We start from the raw sequence: 18,059 nt of genomic DNA on the forward strand, positions 1-18,059 counted from the left end.
GTCTTATATTGAGAGTTATGTTTATTTAATATTCCATAGATACAATTTTAAAAATATTTCTCCTGTCTCAATGAAGTGAGGGTTCTGCTAAGGCAGCTTTGTAATTCACAGCTTTCTTTGAACATGCTTTGCCTTTATTCCTTATTGAGTGACTTGAATGCACAATCATTTGTGGGTTTTGTTTTTGTTTTTTTAATGAAATAGCAATTTGATCATTTATACCAAAAGTTAGTGCTATATGATGATATAAAAGTTCCTTAGATAGAAACATTCCAGGCTGGATATCTGACTCCTTTTGTCATCTGCATGATGTACTTAGCTGTATGTGAAATGGAAAAGTAGCAAGTTTAAATGACTGGTAAAGTTGGAGGTACACTGTGCTACCTAGCGGTTCTATTTCTGTGTCTTCTTGAGAGAAACTTTTACCCATGTGCTCAAGGCTCTAGATAAATGGAGGTGTAATTTATTATAATAGTAATCTAGATAGGATCTAGATAGATGGAGGTGGTGTATTTATTATAATAGTGAATACGTACAAAAATGCCTAACTGTTCCTCAGTAAGTGAATGGATAAATTGATATTATTCATGTAGTAGAATTCAAGGAAACAATCCTTTTCTCCAGAATACTTAGGGCAGATACAGTTTGGAAATTAGAAATTTTTAAACATTAAAGGTAATTCAGTATGTATACCATTTATTGTATAACACTCCCATTGGGATTTGCGAAACAATCAAACATACAATTTTTTTTCTGTAGCAAAATTTATGAATATTCATATTAAGTGGGATAAATAGATTTTAAATGCCTTCATACTGTTTGGGTTAATTACATTTTAAAAATAAGTTATGGGAAAACTTAAGAGCTTTTTGGAGTTTAGATTTTTGGATAAAGAATTGTGGACCCACATTATACAGTTCATAAAATGAATGAAGTAGAGTTACATGTATCCATGTGGATTAATCTCAAGCTTATTATGTTAAGTAACAAAAGGAAGTTGCAGAGATAACTGTGCAAATAACATCATTTATGTGAATTTTTAAATAATAGAGAGCTCTGAAGCAAATAAAGCAAATTATTGGTGGCAATTTTCTTACTTTGTTGTATGTTTGAATGTGACTTTATAACCTCAAACCTCTGCTTTTAAACCTTCTGTTTTACATTAAGAATGTAAGGTTACATTGAGTTAGGCAATAAGAGTGTGCTACAAAGCATGTCAGAACTAGGAGAGTTCTTTAAAATTATTAAAATTATCATCCCGTCTTTTTTTCTTTTTCTTTTCTTTCTTTTTTTTTTTTTTTTTGAGATAGGGTCTCACTCTGTTGCCCAGGCTAGAGTTTAGTGGCATGATCATGGTTCACTGCAGCCTCAGACTCCTGGGCTCAGGGGAACGTCCTGAGAATCTGGTACTGTAGATGCATGCCACAGTGCCCGGCTAATTTTTAAAATTTTTTTGTAGAGACGGTATCTGTGTTGCCCAGGCTGGTCTTGAACTCCTGGGCTCAAGCAGTCCTTCCTCCTCGGCTTCTCAAAGTGTGAGCCACTGCGCCGGGTCTACTCTTCTTTCTTCTGGTCCAAGTCATTTCTACTTGTTAAGAGCTTCTCTTGAATATTTATTTATTTTCCCTTTTTAAACCTCACACCTTTTACTTCTTTTCAAAACGTATTTTGGTTGAGATATAGTTTCCATACAGTGAAATGCACACACCTTAAGTATCTTGTTTCCATGAGTTTTGACAAATGCCAACACCCGTGTAATCCACAGTTCTGTCAAGATACAGAACATTTCCATCATCCCACAAAGTTCCCTCCCATCTCTTCCCAGTTAGTATCATGCCTGCCGCCCAGCACAGGTAGTGTTCTGATTCCTTTCACTTTAATTTTACATGTTCTAGAACTTCATTTAAATGGAATCATACAGTCTGTACCCTGTTGTGTCTGGCTTTTTTTGCTCCGCATGTTTTTTTACATTTATCCATGTTGTTGCATGTATCCCTAGTTATCTTTTTATATACTAATACTCCCTTGTATGAGTGTGGTACCATCAGTTTATCCAATCTTCTGTTGATGGACATTTGTGTTGTTTCCAGTTTTTGGTTTTTATGGATAAAACCACTGTAAACATTTTTTTTTTTTTTTTTTTTTGAGACGGAGTCTCGCTCTGTCGCCCAGGCTGGACTGCAGTGGCGCAATCTCGGCTCACTGCAAACTCCCCCTCCCGGGTTCACACCATTCTCCTGCCTCAGCCTCCCGAGTAGCTGGGACTACAGGCGCCCACCACCTCGCCCGGCTAGTTTTTTTGTATTTTTTAGTAGAGACGGGGTTTCACCGTGTTAGCCAGGATGGTCTCGATCTCCTGACCTCATGATCTGCCCGTCTCGGCCTCCCAAAGTGCTGGGATTACAGGCTTGAGCCACTGCGCCTGGCCTGTAAACATTTTTATATGGTTGTGTTTATTGGTACATGTTTTCATTTCTCTTGGGGTAATACCTAAGGGTGGAATTCCTGGGTCCTAGGGTAGGTGCATACTTACCTTTATGAGAAACTACCAGACCAATTTTCAGTGTTGGTTCTGACTGCTTCCCATTCTTGCCAACATTTAGTATTGTTGGTTGTCTAAATGTTAGCCATTCTAGTGGGCGTGTAGTGGTATCTTACTATGGTTTTGATTTGCATTTCCCCAGTTACTAAAGATGCTAGTCACTTTTTCATTTACTTATTGTTTAGTTAGTGCAATTGCTTATTGTCCTTAGGAGAATGTTCATCTTCCCCAGGAATGTATTTTTCTTTTTGAAGTATCTAAAAACCACTTAAAAAAATTTTTTTTTTGAGTTGTAGAAGTAGTTTATATATTCTGGATACAAGTCCTTTAACAGTTATATGTGGCATGCCAATTTTATTTTTATAGTGGTCTCTTTCCTTTTAAAATTTTTCCTCATCACTCTTTCCATATGATATAATGGTCTCTTTTGATAAGCAGAAATTAAAAATTTTGAAGTCTAATTTGTGAATTTAAAATTTTATCATTAGTACTTCCTAACATAGCCATCCAAATATATTTCCCTTAAAGTATAAAGTCTGAAGCTGGTCATGGTGGTTCATACCTGTAATCCCAGCACTTTGGGAGGCCGAGGCTGGCAGATCACCTGAGGTCAGGAGTTTGAGACCAGCCTGGCCAACATGGTGAAAACCCCGTCTCTACTAAAAATACAAAAACTAGCTGGGCTTGGTGGCAAGCACCTGTTATCCCAGCTACTCAGGAGACTGAGGTAGGAGAATCGCTTGAACCTGGGAGGCAGAGGTGCAGTGAACCGAGATCGCGCCACTACACTCCAGCCTGGGCAGCAGAGAGAGATTCTGACTCAAAGAAAACAAAAAAAAAGTAGCAAGTCAGCTGAAGTGATGTGAAAGCTTTTGTGATCATAGACCTAAGCGTTAGAATTGCAAATATAACTTGGTGTGAAAGCTCTGCAGTATGGATGCAGGAATTAAATGTCTGTCTGGAATTAATGGTAACAAACGTATTTGTTGGGGTTTGTGTGATAGAATTGGCAGATAACCAGAAAAACAAATTTATTTTCCTTTTAAATATGAAGGAAAATTTATGAAGGAAAAGCAAATTTATTTTCCTTTTAAATATGGAAACATGAAGTAATCTTGTTAGGCAAACCTACATTGATTGCCTTTCTCTGCATTAATTTCTCAGAAATTTTCCTCATTAATTTTCTTGAGGCGCTCTTTTATATACTTAGTGTCTTTACAAACACATATGCAAGAGTCTCAGACACATCTTATTTGATGATTGTCATGGAGAATATTAAGGGTTTTTGTACAAATGTTTGTATTTATACTGTGGTGTTTTGCTTCCAAGAATTTATGGTCTTCTCTATGCAAGTTTTACCATTTTTGTTGTTAGGTGTTTTTATTTCCAGGTCCTTTCTGTGTTTTTTTTTTTTTTTTTTTTTAAATTTTAATTTTTGTTTTTGAGACAGAGTCTCACTCTGTCACCCAGGCTGGAGTGCAGTGGTGCAATCTCGGCTCACTGCCACCTCTGCTTTCTGGGTTCAGGCAGTTCTTGTGCCTCAGCTTCCCTGGTAGCTGGGATTACAGGCACGCACCACCACGCCCGGCTACTTTTTGTATTTTTAGTAGAGATGGGGTTTTACCATGTTGGCTATGCTGGTCTCTAACTCCTGACCTCGCATGATCCGCGTGCCTCAACCTCCCAAAGTGCTGGGATTACAGGCGTGAGCCTCTGTGTCCAGCCAATAAATACTTTAAAAATAAATGTTCAGGCCGGGCGCGGTGGCTTATGCCCGTAATCCCAGCACTTTGGGAGGCCGAGGTGGGTGGATCATGAGGTCAAGAGATCGAGACCATCTTGGCCAATATGGTGAAACCCCGTCTGTACTAAAAATACAAAAATTAGCTAGGCATGGTGGCTGCGCGCCTGTAGTCCCAGCTACTTGGGAGGCTGAGGCAGGAGAATTGCTTGAACCTGGAAGGCAGAGGTTGTAGTGAGCCGAGATCACACCACTGCACTCCAGCCTGGTGACAGAGCAAGACTCCGTCTCAAAAAAAAAAACAAAAATTTTCAGCGGTGTGAGGAAAATATACATAAAATATAAGAACAATAAAATGCTACTGTCTGAGATGAGGTGGCTCATACCTGAATCCAGCACCAAGGTGGGCGGATAACCTGAGGTCAGGAGTTTGAGACCAGCCTGGCCAGCATGGCGAAACGCCATCTCTACTAAAAATACAAAAAATAGGGGGTGGTGGTGTACACCTGTAATCCCAGCCACTTGGGAGGCTGAGACACGAGAATGACATGAACCCTGAAGGAGGAGGTTGCAGTGAGCCGAGATCACACCACTGCATTCCAGCCTGGGCGACAGAGTGAGAGACTGTCTTAAAACAGAAAGGACTTGGAAATAAAAACAGCTAACAATAAAAACCTGTAACATAGTCATTTATTCTTATCAAGTATTATGTACTGTATATAATTGTATGTACCACACTTTTATATGACTGGCAACGCGGTAGGTTTGTTGACACTAACATTATTGCAAACACATGGGTAATGTATGTGTTACAACAGCATGATGGGTATGACAATGTGATAGGACTTCCCCACCCCCTGACCCGAGACGGAGTCTTGCTGTGTCACTAGGCTGGAGTGCAGTGGCCTGATACCTGCTCACTGCAATGTCCACCTCCCGGGTAAGCGATTCTCCTGCCTCAGCCTCCTGAGTAGCTGGGATTACAGGTGCACACCACTACACCCAGCTAATTTTTGCATTTTTAGTAGAGATGGGCTTTCACCATGTTGGCCAGGATGGTCTTGATCTCTTGACCTCGTGATCCGCCCGCCTCTGCCTCTCAAAGTGCTGGGATTACAGGTGTGAGCCACCGTTCCTGGCCTGTGATAGGAATTTTTTAGCTCCATTGTAATGTTCTGGGACCACTATGATACATGCAGTCTCTCGTTGACTGAAACGTCATTTTGTGGTGTATGTAGAATGCATTTATGACAGTAGGACTTCCCCATTTTCATAGCGTTTTCATTTATTCTTTTTTTTTTTTTTATTCCCTGAGACAGAGCTTTGCTGTGTCACCCAGGCTGGAGTGCAGTGGCATGACCTTGGCATCCTTCAACTCCAGGGTGCAAGCGATTTTCCTGCCTCAGCCTCCCAAATTGCTGGGATTATAGCCACCTGCCACCATGTCCAGCTATGTTTTGTAGTTTTAGAGATGAGGTTTCACCATGTTGGTCAGACTGGTCTCAAACTCCCCCACCCCAAGTGATCCACCCACTTCGGCCTCACCAAATGCTGGGATTACAGGCATGAGCCACTGCACCCGACCACATTTTCATTTATTCTTTAACTTCTGTTCTGGGTTGTGGTGGCATAAAGATGGATTATGTCTATTGCGGAAATAAACCTGTTGTCCAAATTTTGATGTTCCCCAGCAATTATCTTGCTACTTAGATTTATGTACAGCATTCGCAGACCAAAAAGGTAGATTATCTTATTTTTCCTGGATTCAGAGGCAGAGAGTAGTAGTTAGAATTCTAGTGGAACTGCTTGTTCATTTTCTTGACTCTGACATTATTTTTAGAGGAGAATAACTTTGCTTACTAAGCTCCAGATAATGGGTGAGAATGTTAAGCAATTTAATCCATCCATTTGAGTTCTAGTGTGGGTCTTTTTTGCATTTTGGTGAGTCTCCTGCTTGTGTTTAAATTAGTCCGAAAACTTTGATTTAGTTTAATATTTGAGGGCTTTCAGTGTGCTTTGCTGTACAGAAAATAAATCTCTGTCATTAACTCAAAGAATACTGAACTAACAATAAGGAGGAGTAAATTACCTTGGAGGCTCTTCCCCTATCTCATTCTCTGTGGTTCAGACTCGTTAAATTAATTTCTTCTTTTAAAATGTTTCTTTTAAAATGATGGAAACTAGAATTCAGTTGACGTTTATACAAAGTGGGGGGTTATGTCTGTATATAAAAGTTTTGACTCCCCCAGATTTAACTGTTAATAGCCTACTGTTGCCCAGGGCCTAACTGATGACATAGTTGATTAACACCTATTTTGTATGTTGTATGTTAACATGTATTTTATGTATATGCTGCATCCTTACAGTAAAGCAAGCTAGAGGAAAGAAAATGTTGTTAAGAAAATTGTCTGGGTGCGGTGCCTCATGCCTGTAATTCCAGCTCTTTGGGAGGCCAAGACAGGCAGATCACATGGTCAAGAGATTGAGACCATCCTGGCCAATATGGTGAAACCCCGTCTCTACTAAAAATACAAACATTAGCCGGGCGTGGTGGCGGGCATCTGTAATCCCAGCTACTCGGGAGGCAGAGGCAGGAGAATTGCTTGAACCTGGGAGGCGGAGGTTGTAGTGAGCCGAGATCGTGCCATTACACTCTAGCCTGGGCGACAGCGAGACGCCGTCTCAGGGGGAAAAGAAAAAAAAATCACAAGCAAGAGAAAATACATTTACTATTCATTAAGTAGAAGTAGACCATCACGAAGATCTTCATCCTTATCATTTGTGTGTTGAGTAGGCTGAGGAAGAGGAAGAAGAAAAGGGGTTGATATTGCTGTCTCAGGGATGACAGAGGCAGAAGAAAATCCATGTGTCAGCAGACCCTTAAAGTTCAAACCTGTGTGGTACAAGGGTCGACTGTACTTTGTTTTCATAGAGATATATTAAAGTTTTGTGAGTTTAGTTCATAATGATCTTATAGGTTCTAAGCTTCATTTGAATATGTTGCATGTAAAATAAGTGCTTTATCTGTGTTCCTTTTGTCTTTCTTGACTATTGTCGTTAATTTAAAATTTGTAATAGGTTATAACTCTTAGGTTTTACCCATTTGTGAGCTTTATTTTTGGGTAAGAACTTCATCCTGTACTTTTGCTGTGCTTTGTATAGTACTGTAACTATGAAAGATCTTTGTTGACTGTTAATTATCTGAAAATGCTTCTTTTTGCTTCAGGTCAAATATTGAATAAACCTAGAGCATATAATTAACATATTTATTAGGACTGTGGTTTGTATTTTGGCCAGCTTGGATTTAATAATTATTTGTATTGGTTGATGTAGAACTGATTTTTTTTTTTCTTTTTCTTTTCTTTTTTTTTTTTTGGAGTTGGAGTCTCTCTCTGTTGCCCAGGCTGGAGTGCAGTGGCAGGATCTCAGCTCACTGCAGCCTCTGCCTCCCGGGTTTTAGCGATTCTCCTGCCTCAGCCACCTGAGTAGCTGGGATTACAGGTGTGCACCACCATGCCTGGCTAATTCTTGTATTTTTGGTAGAAACGGGGTTTCACCATGGTGGTCAGGCTGATCTTGAACTCCTGACCTTGTGATCCACCTGCCTCAGCCTCCCAAAGTGCTGGGATTACAGGTGTGGTGATTTTTTTAGAATAAGAGTAATTCACTGCATTATTTTTTTAAGGAATAGGTGGTATAACTTCCCAGATACTTGAAATACAGCTAATATACAGTAGCTATTTACTTTCAACATAATTTCTCAACATTTAATTTTTGTCAGTTTTTCATCAAAAATTTATTGAGGACTTACAGTAGTCAAGTACTGTGCTGTGCCCAGGGTAAGAAGATGACAGTCCTAAGTCCTAGAAAGTTCATTGGTGATAAATACCAAGAATTAAATTGCAGATCAGTCTGATAAGTGCTGTTCTGTGGATATGCATACAGCCCTGGGCAGCACAGATGAGGACATCAGATAGCCTAACTAAGTGGGAAGCTTGACTTGCTTGACTTAAGAATTATTTAAAACTCTTTTGCATGTTACATTAATAAAGTTTATTTAATACATGAATTTATATGTTTCAGAAGAAAAAAGTTCTTAATTTAACATTTATAAAAGGGTACAGCGCTGGTGTTTTCTCTGATTCTGATCTTCTTGACAAACAGTGTACTGAGCTCTCTGATGTTTTGCTTGTAATCATGACCATTTCACGTATCCACGTTTTTTTCTTCTCTAAAAATGTCTCTAGACGACATAGTTCTGTTATTTTAGGAATGAGAATAAACGGGATCAAAGTGTACTCTTGTTCTGAGAAACTAGTGAGTTTATTTGTTGGAAGTTCTGCCTCAGAAGAGCTTCTGATATTTATCTAAAATATATGAATAGTAGTTGTGATCTGTCATTGTTTTTTGCAGATATATTATTGTTGTAATAAAAGCCATAGGCCCTGTCAGGAGAGTTAAGAATTTTCATTATTGTTGTTCACAATATCCTACCATTTCATTGAGAGATAGCTTGGTGTGATAATAGTACAGTCCCTGGAGTAAATTTTAGGCAAATACTTTCCCAGCCTTTCAAAATCAAGCCGAGTGTGAGAGTGAGAAGTGGACTAGTGGGTGTTGCTGTAAAATTTGGAGAGTGAGATCATTTTGCAGTGTGTCGGGACCAGACTTCCCAAACAGACATTCTAGTATTATCTTACAGCTAGATCTTTCCTTAAACTCAATGTATCTGTTTTTGGTTGATCATTATAGATGGCTGTGATGTGTGAATATGCCCATTTTATCTTCTGTGTGAATACGCTGGAGAAAGAGTAGCCTTGCTTGCAATCTGCTTTTTTCCTTCTTCTTCTTCCAAAGGAGTTGGCAGGAATTTTTATAAAATAAAGCTAGCCTGATTGTAGCCAAAAGAGGAAATGTTGGTTTATATTTTAGTGGAGAAAACTGCTGTATAGACTTCTAGGCTACCACTCAGCATTGTTGTATTTTTATACTCTAGTAAAATGGGTGCGAGCAGAGCTGAAGAGCCAGACACACTAGTAGTTAACGTTTTCTTTCTTTACCAAAATAGTAATTGCCATGCTACGTTTAGCCATATGTGCCAAAGCGTATGTGAAACTATTAGCTATAGCCAATGTATATTTCTCCTAACCTGAATGAATGGATGATGAATGTTCAAACAGTCATACCTAGAAATCAGCTTCCCTGTTGAATGTAACTTCTGGTATTTCCCTTTGGGATATATTCACTCAGGAGTGTCAGGATATTTTGTTGACTTCCAAGGGAAAGAAACTAGGCTTTCAGAGAATTAGCATTTTGATACATCTTTTTATTGAGGGTCTTTTGAACTCCAGCAACTGTTAATGATTAAAAGATGATGCTGATAGTGAAATGCATTTTTAAATTTATATTCATGAATTTAAACTCCTGATTTTTTTTTTTTTTTTGGTAAGTTTATTCTACGAAAGAAATAGCAGTGCTTTTCAAGTGTTTAAAGACTACCATAATTGAAAGTTCACTACTTGCTAAAAGCATAATACCCAAACTGGAAAGGATAAAGGAAAATGTCATTGTCTTTGTATTAAAAAAGAAGATATCTATTAAAAGTCATAAACAATGTTAAAAGAAAAATGGCACACTTGGAAAAATATTTGTAACATACACAGCAGGTGAAAGATTATTTTCCTAATACGAAGAGCTCTTAAAATGGATCAGGAAAAAATGTTCAATAACAAAATGGACAAAGAACGAGAAGAGAGGAGTCCCAAAAGTAGATACACGAAGATACACATGGAAATGATCTGTAATATGTGTCAGAATTACAGTCGTGCACACTTCGTGATTCAGCAATTCCATCTTTGAGAATTCCCAAGAAAAATGTGGATTTATGTGTAAAGATGCATATGTGAAGGTGCCTCTTACAATAGTGAAAAATAAGAACTAACCTGAAATATCCATGAGTGAAATTTTATGACAGGTATCTTCTCTCCAACCAATTTTTTATTATGGTAAAATACATATAACGTACAATTTTCCGTCTTAACCATTTTGAAGTGTACCGTTTGGTGGCATTCAGTATGTCCCATCTGTCTTCAGAGCTCTTTTCGTCTTGATGGACTGAAACTCTATACCCATTAAACAATAACTCCTCATTCTGTCCCCCTCCTGCATCCTGGCAACCACACTTCTATTTCCTTTTTATCAATCTGACTGCTCTAGATACCTCATGTAAATGGATACATACAGTGTTTGTCTTTTTGTGATTGGCTTATTTCACTTAGCACAACGTCTTTAAGGCTTATCCACGTTGTAGCATGTGTAAGAATTTCTTTCCTTTTTAAGGCTGAAAAACACTGGCAGGTGATACGGTTTGGCTGTGTCTCCATTCACATCTCACCTGGAATTGTGTCTCTCAGAATTTCCACATGTTGTGGGAGGGACATAGGAGGAGGTAACGGAATCATGGGGGCTGTGCTATTCTCATGATAGTGAATGAGTCTCTTGAGATCTGATGGGTTTATCAGGGGGTTACACTTTTGCTTGTTCCTTATTTTCTCTTGCTACCACCATGTATGAAGTGCCTTTTGCCTCCCGCCATAGTTCTGAGGCTTCCTCAGCCATATGGAAAGTCTAATTAAACCTCTTTTTGTTTCCGGTTTTGGGTATGTCTTTATCAGCAGCGTGAAAACAAACTAATACAGCAGGCACCTTGTTTCCAAAAAGAAAAAAGATTTTTTTGAATGGATAATGCAGGTATTTATACCCTTTTAAAGTAGGAGGAATCTGAAACCCAGAAAGATGGTGACGTGTCTAAATGTCATAACTAGTCAGTGTGAGAGCCAGAACTAAAACTCATGTTTTCTCATCACAGTTTAGTGTTGTTCCCAGTATGGTACACTGCTAGACCTTGAATCAGGGAATGATCTTTTATTGTTGCTTCTTCATTCCTAAAAATAAGATTTTTGATGTAATAGCCTTTTGGAATTCATTGTATAATGTACTGGACTTTACGTATCCATTCAGATTAAAGGTTCATATACCTTCTTTAGGGATACAAGCTAAAGATATGCCCTCTCAAACATTTTTAGTAGTTTATCTGCATTAATACCTTTATTTAATTAGTCACCCATGTTGTTATCATCCCCTGTATAAAAAGCTTTGCCTATTCTAATTAAAAAAAAAAACTTCGCTATATTGTTATCTTTAGGTATTACTAGTTTTGATTTCTGTAATCTGCTCTGTTTTTGCTACTAGAGGAGGAAAGCTGATTTGGAGTTTTCTTTTTTTCTTGCTTCTAGATTTAGTGGGCTGCAAGGATTGCTTTGAATGCCAGCTCTATCACTTACTCTGTGATCTTGGACAAGTGCTTAAACCTCTCTAACCTCGTGCCCTCATCTATAAAATTAAATAATAGTACATGTGTTGGGTATCTAAAATAGTCAAATTCACAGAATCAAAGGGTGTCATGGTGGTTGCTGGAGGTGGGGGAAATGGAGAGTCACTAATCAACAGGAATATAAACTTTTGGTTAAGATAAATAAGCTCTCGAGATTCGATGTACAACATTGTACCTGTAGTCAGCAATAATGTATTGTACACTTCCAAGTTGTTAGGAGAGTAGATGTCATGTTAAGGATTTTTACTACAATAAAATAAAAAAAAAAGTCCATGTGTCATAATGAAGATGAAATAACATAAAAAATGTGTGGCACAATCTGGCATATACAGATTACTAGTTAAATGTTAATATTTATTATTTAATGTTTATAATACTTAAAAGTCATTTTATGTTTCGCTGTCCTTTAGTTTTGTTTGTTTGTTTGTTTGACACGGAGCCTTGCTCTGTCACCCAGACTGGAGTGCAGTGGTGTGATCTTGGCTCACTGCACACTCCACCTCCCAGTTCAAGCAATTCTCCTGCCTCAGCCTTCCGAGTAGCTGGGATTACAGGTTTGTGCCACCACACCTGGCTAATTTTTATTTTTTAGTAGAGACAGGGTTTCACCATGTTGGCCAGGCTGGTCTTGAACTCCTGACCTCATGATGTGCCCGACTCGGCCTCCCAAACTGCTAGGATTATAGGTGTAAGCCACCGTACCTGGCCAATTTTTGTAATTTTAGTAGAGATGGGGTTTTATCATGTTGGCCAGACTGGTCTTGGTCAGACCTGGTGATCCACCTGCCTTGGCCTCCCAAAGTGCTGGGATTATAGGTGTGAGCCCTCGCGCCTGGCCATCCTTTGTATTTTTTAATGAAAAAGAATTTTTTTTTTAAAGACATAGTTTCACTCTTGTTTCCTGGGCTGGAGTGCAATGGGTGCGATCTTGGCTCACTGTGACCCCCACCTCTCAGGTTCAAGGGATTCTCCTGTCTCGGCCTCTCGAGTAGCTGGGATTACAGGCATATGCCACCACGCCCGGCTAACTTTTGTATTTTAGTAGAGACAGGGTTTCATCATGTTGGTCGGGCTGGTCTTGAACTCCTGACCTCAGCTGATTCGCCCACTTTGGCCTCCCAGTGTACTGGAATTACAGGCATGAGCCACCACGCCCGGCCGTTTTGATGAAATTTTTTGAATGAATGTATTCATATTCCTGTAGATCTCCCATTTCCCACATTGCCTCAACTTTAGTTTCTGTGTAATACCTTCTATTAATTTTGAACAGTGTCTTTATTATAGTTTATGCAAAGTGAGGAGTGCCATACTTATTTCGCTTCCTGTCGGGAATAAACTGAAGTTAAATTACTGACATTTTCCATATTATCTCAATTATTTTTTAAGGACCTGTGAAACAGAATAAGGTGAATCCTAATTTGCTAGATGCAGATTTCTTGTAGCTATTTTTGATTCCTGCAGGCTGCTCTGATTTGCTACTTGAGGAGGAAAGCTGATTTGGGGTTTTCTTTTTGTCTTGGTTCTAGCACATGCAGATGACAATCCAGGCTCTCCAGGATGAATTGCGGATCCAGAGGGACCTGAATCAGCTGTTTCAGCAAGATAGTAGCAGTAGGACTGGCGAACCTTGTGTAGCAGAGCTGACAGAGGAGAACTTTCAGAGGCTTCATGCTGAGCATGAGCGGCAGGCCAAAGAGCTATTTCTTCTTCGAAAGACATTGGAGGAAATGGAGCTGCGTATAGAGACTCAAAAGCAGACCCTAAATGCTCGAGATGAATCCATTAAGAAGCTTCTGGAAATGTTGCAGAGCAAAGGACTTTCTGCCAAGGCTACCGAGGAAGACCATGAGAGAACAAGACGACTGGCAGAGGCAGAGATGCACGTTCATCACCTAGAAAGCCTTTTGGAGCAGAAGGAGAAAGAGAACAATATGTTGAGAGAGGTATGTGGCTACTTTTTTAGTTTTATGATTTATTGATTATCTTTTTTTTCCCCTGATTAATCAGCATCTTGGCCCCAATAAATCTACATGCTTTGCTGTGCTAGTGGAAGAGAATTTCATCTTTCGTGTTTAAGTGCGTCACTGATTTCTGTTCTGATTTGCCCTGTTGTAAATGGGGTGACATTGTCTGGCATGTATGCTGACTCAGTGACTTTCTGGGTCTTTTCTCTCCTGCTCCCCTGATTTTGAGACTTTGTTTGTTGCTAAAGGGGTACAAAAATTACTTGATTTTTCACTCGTCTCTAGATCTGTTCGTAGAGACAACACACACAACAAAACCAGAATCAGATTAGCTAACCATTTAAAAATATTAATAAAAGAGAGTAAGCGGTTATCTCAGCTTATGTGTGCTCTTAAAAGTCCTTGGCAGCAGTAATGGATATTTGCCCTGTGGTTTCCATGGAAACTGTTGCCTTGCTGTAAAAGATACGTGATAAAAATCGTTGGCTGCCACGGAGGCATAGCTGGAGAGAGTGATGTAGAGACACAGTGTTACTTATTTTTAACCGACCTTGGTGACTGCTGATAATTTTTTACTTTTCTAAATAATGTATCATTTTAAGGAGGCATAAAGGAAGAAATCATCTTATATTGAATTAAAAAATTAATAGCCATAATAACTTTTCTATATATGATTGGATTTCAGATAATTTTCACTTTTGGACAGGGGAAAATAAATCCCCAATCTCTGTTAGTATAAGTATGAATAATTCCTTTTTAAATGAAATATGAGGGAGGAGGTTTAAAAAATGACATATTCCCAAAGCAGCAAAATAATAATTAAAAAAAATGCTTCTAAATTTGTAGGTTGTTCTATAATTTTTCCTTTTGTAAAAAGTCTGAAATCTGTATTTACAGTGAGGGCATTTTTATTTTTGAAGTAGAACATCATTGTTTTTTAAAAACAATGTTAATACACTGGAAATCCATTGTAGTAAAATTAGGAAATAGATGAACAAAAACTTATAACCCAAGGTATTGTTACTTAGTAATAATTATTAATTTTTGTTATGTATATGCTCCCAGTCATTTTTTTTTATTTTAAATTTTTATTTTTATTTTTAGAGACAGGGTCTCACTCTGTCACTTAGGCTGGAGTGCAGTGGCATGATCATGGCTCACTGCAGCCTTGAAATCCTGGGCTTAGGTGAGCCCTCTGCCTTAGCCTCCCTAGTAGGTAGGTCTACAGGTGCATGCCACCATGCATCGTTAATTTTTAAATTAAAAAAAATATTTTGTAGAGATAGAGTCTCCCTATGTTGCCTAGGCTGGTCTTGAACTCCTGGCCTCAAGCAGTCCTCCCTCTTTGGCTTCTGAAAGTGCTGAGATTATAGGCAATATGCCCATGCCTGGCCCATTATTATTATTGTTATTGTTATTATTATTAGAGACAGAGTTTTGCTCTGTCCCAGGCTGGAGTGCAGTGATGCGATCTTGGCTCCTGGGTTCAAACTGTTCTCCTGCCTCAGCTTCCCGAGTAGCTGGGACAACAGGTATGCACAAGCTAATTTTTGTATTTTTAGTAGAGACAGGGTTTCACCATGTTGGGCAGGCTGGTCTCGAACTCCTGACCTCAGGTGATCCACCTGCCTCTGCCTCCCAGAGTGCTGGGATTACAGTCATAAGCTACTGCACCCAGCCCCATTTTTATTATTTATACATTCCTTCATTATTTCTGTTTCTTTTTTTCTTTTATAAGGATGGAATACTGTGCATCAGCACTGTTCAGTAAGACTTTCTGAGTGGAGTGCTAATTGGGAAGGGGGTTTTGTAACAGGGTAAGTGTCCTTTAGGAGGTGCCCTTTCAGTGGAGATCTGAAGAGAAGAAGCCAGCTTTGCCCAGTAAAATCATTTCATGAAGAAGCATGAACAGTTTTAAAGACCTCACAGGAAGGAATTTTGAGGAAACAGGAGGGAGGCCGGAGGGCCAGAATATACTGTATAAGGGGAAGACTTAATGAGATGCGAAATTGGAGAGGTAGCCAGAGTCAGATTCACTCGTCACGTATTTATTGGACACCAACCATGTGCACAGCACTAAGGATATAGCAGCAAACAAATCCGTGCCGTCTTTGAGAAAAAGTACCTGCCTTTATGATCCTTGCAGATAATGCAACAATCTTATTCAAAAGAGGAGAGAAAACCATTTCACTGCTGAATCAAAGGAGTGACACAATCTGATTTAGCTTTTAAAATTTACTCTGGTTGTGCTGAGAATAAAGGAGGAAGGAGAGAAGAGGGAGCAAGGGAGTATAGTAAGGAATTTAACTGCTGTGATCTAGGTTAGGGGAATGGGGACTTGAAATGATTGCTGGAGATGTACAGAATGTCACTAGCGTATGAAGAAGCACAAAGAATTATGGGCTGACAATGTTAGGATATCCAAAAATTTCTTTAGTTATTGAATTATTGTCCATCTTTTAAAAAAACTGGCATTTAATCAATTCTTTTTTTTTTTTTCCTGAGACGGGGTCTTGCTCTGTCACCCAGGCTGGAGTGCAGTGGCACAATCTTGGCTCACTGCAACCTCCGCCTCCTGGGTTCAAGTGATTCTCCTGCCTCAACCTCCTGAGTAGCTGGGATTACAGGCGCCCACCACCATGCCTGGCTAATTTTTGCATTTTTAGTAGAGACGAGGTTTCACCGTGTTGGTCAGGCTGGTCTCGGAACTCCTGACCTTGTGATCCCCCCACCTCGGCCTCCCAAAGTGCTGGGATTATAGGCGTGAGCCACCATGTCTGGCCCTCATTTAATCAGTTCTAAAGGTCACAGCTTTCCCTGTTCTAACAATGAAACTGAGTTAAGTGTTAACACTGGGTGTCATGTTAACAGTCTCTGTCAGCAAAGCAGCATTCCTAGTATATTTATTTGCCTGTGTATTCACAAACATAATCGTGTCCATTCATTTTGTCATCCTTTCAGCTGAGGTGTGAGCATTGTTGGTATTTTCCACGTTAACTTTGTTGTTCAGTGTTTCTGCATAAATATTCTGTAAATCAGCATTGAAACAAAATTACTGGGTATGGAGACAGTTACGAAAACAGTTTATGATGATATGTGATTAAACTCTGTTTAAATAAATTTTAAAAAACTAACTCTTGCCATCAGTATTAAGTAAAAATGCTAGGGCAGGTGCAGTGGCTCACGCCTGTAATCCCAGCACTTTGGGAGGCCAAGGCGGGTGGATTCCCTGAGGCTAGGAGTTCAAGACCATCCTGGGCAATGTGGCAAAACCCTGTCTCTACTAAAAATACAAAAATTTTACAGAGTGTGGTGGTACACACCTGTAATCCCAGCTCTGTGGGAGGCTGACACATGAGAATCAGCTTCAACCCAGGAGGCAGAGGTTTCAGTGAGCCAGGATTGCACCATTGCACTCCAGCCTGGGCAACAGTCTGCTTCAAAAACAAACCAGCTGACAGAAAACCCGTAAATGATAAAGTTTTGTGTCATGATTTATTTGGAGGCATTTCCACTATTTCTTTTCAGCACTTACAACAGTGGTGTGTCTTATAATCAGTGGCATCTTAGATTTGATGAAATAAGATAGCATTAAAATGGCATTTGTAATTAGTTTTACATTTTCTTTATGAACATGATTTTGTAGGTAGGAGGTAAATAATTCTCCCTCCAAAAAGCCGAAAGATAAAAAGTAAGATTTCAATTAAGCATTGTATTTTCTGTTTATACTCAAATCACATTTTTGTGTGACCACTTATTCTTAGATTTTGTATTTTGCTGTAGCTCCTTTCATTTGATTGATAGAAGAGTGGGGACATCTATTGGACAAATGCTGAATTACAGGCAAGACTTGGTCAGTGCTGGGGGCTTGACAGGTGATTCTGTTAATACACCAACATTTGAGGCCCCAACTTTGGTTTTCAGTTCGCTAGCAGAGGGTACCTGCTATGGTATCCTCTGTGGATATTTTTGGGTCTTCAATCCATATGCATACCAAACATTTTCTGTAGGCCAACTAAATATATTTCAGTCTGTGCTCCTACTTATTTAATGCTGGTAGATGCTATTGTGATTATTAAATACAACTTTGTTTTAAAACATTATTGCAGCCTACTAGTTTTTTGTCTCTTATTTTAATCAACATACCGTGTTAGTACAACTGCTGTCATGTTAGGTTTGCAAAAATCTTTGAGGTTAAAAGTGCTAATGTTTGAATATGTTCTAGGCTAGGGAATTCTGAATCTAACTAGCATATCTGAGGACTGCTTGCTGTATTACTGGCAGTTAGAAGGTGTAAGCAGAGGAGACTGGAGAAAAGAGACATATGTTCACATTATTTATAATAAATATGTACAAAGATAAATAAAATTTATTTACAATAAAAATTATATTAGATATATAAATATATATTATATATTT

At 38.9% G+C, this 18,059-nt stretch overlaps 1 protein-coding gene across 14 annotated transcripts in view; it reads left to right on the plus strand.

Moving 5' to 3' along the window:
• ERC1 (ELKS/RAB6-interacting/CAST family member 1) overlaps positions 1-18,059 on the plus strand; it is a 547,409-nt gene that overhangs the window by 78,787 nt on the left and 450,563 nt on the right. For all 14 annotated transcript variants that reach the window (XM_073020334.1, XM_073020331.1, XM_073020338.1 and 11 more), the window contains one exon: positions 13,203-13,619. In XM_073020334.1, the coding sequence (XP_072876435.1) occupies positions 13,203-13,619 (417 nt within the window). The remainder of the gene's footprint in view (positions 1-13,202; positions 13,620-18,059) is intronic.

Source organism: Chlorocebus sabaeus, chromosome 11 (genome assembly GCF_047675955.1).
Source record: "Chlorocebus sabaeus isolate Y175 chromosome 11, mChlSab1.0.hap1, whole genome shotgun sequence".
Taxonomy (NCBI): domain Eukaryota; kingdom Metazoa; phylum Chordata; class Mammalia; order Primates; family Cercopithecidae; genus Chlorocebus; species Chlorocebus sabaeus.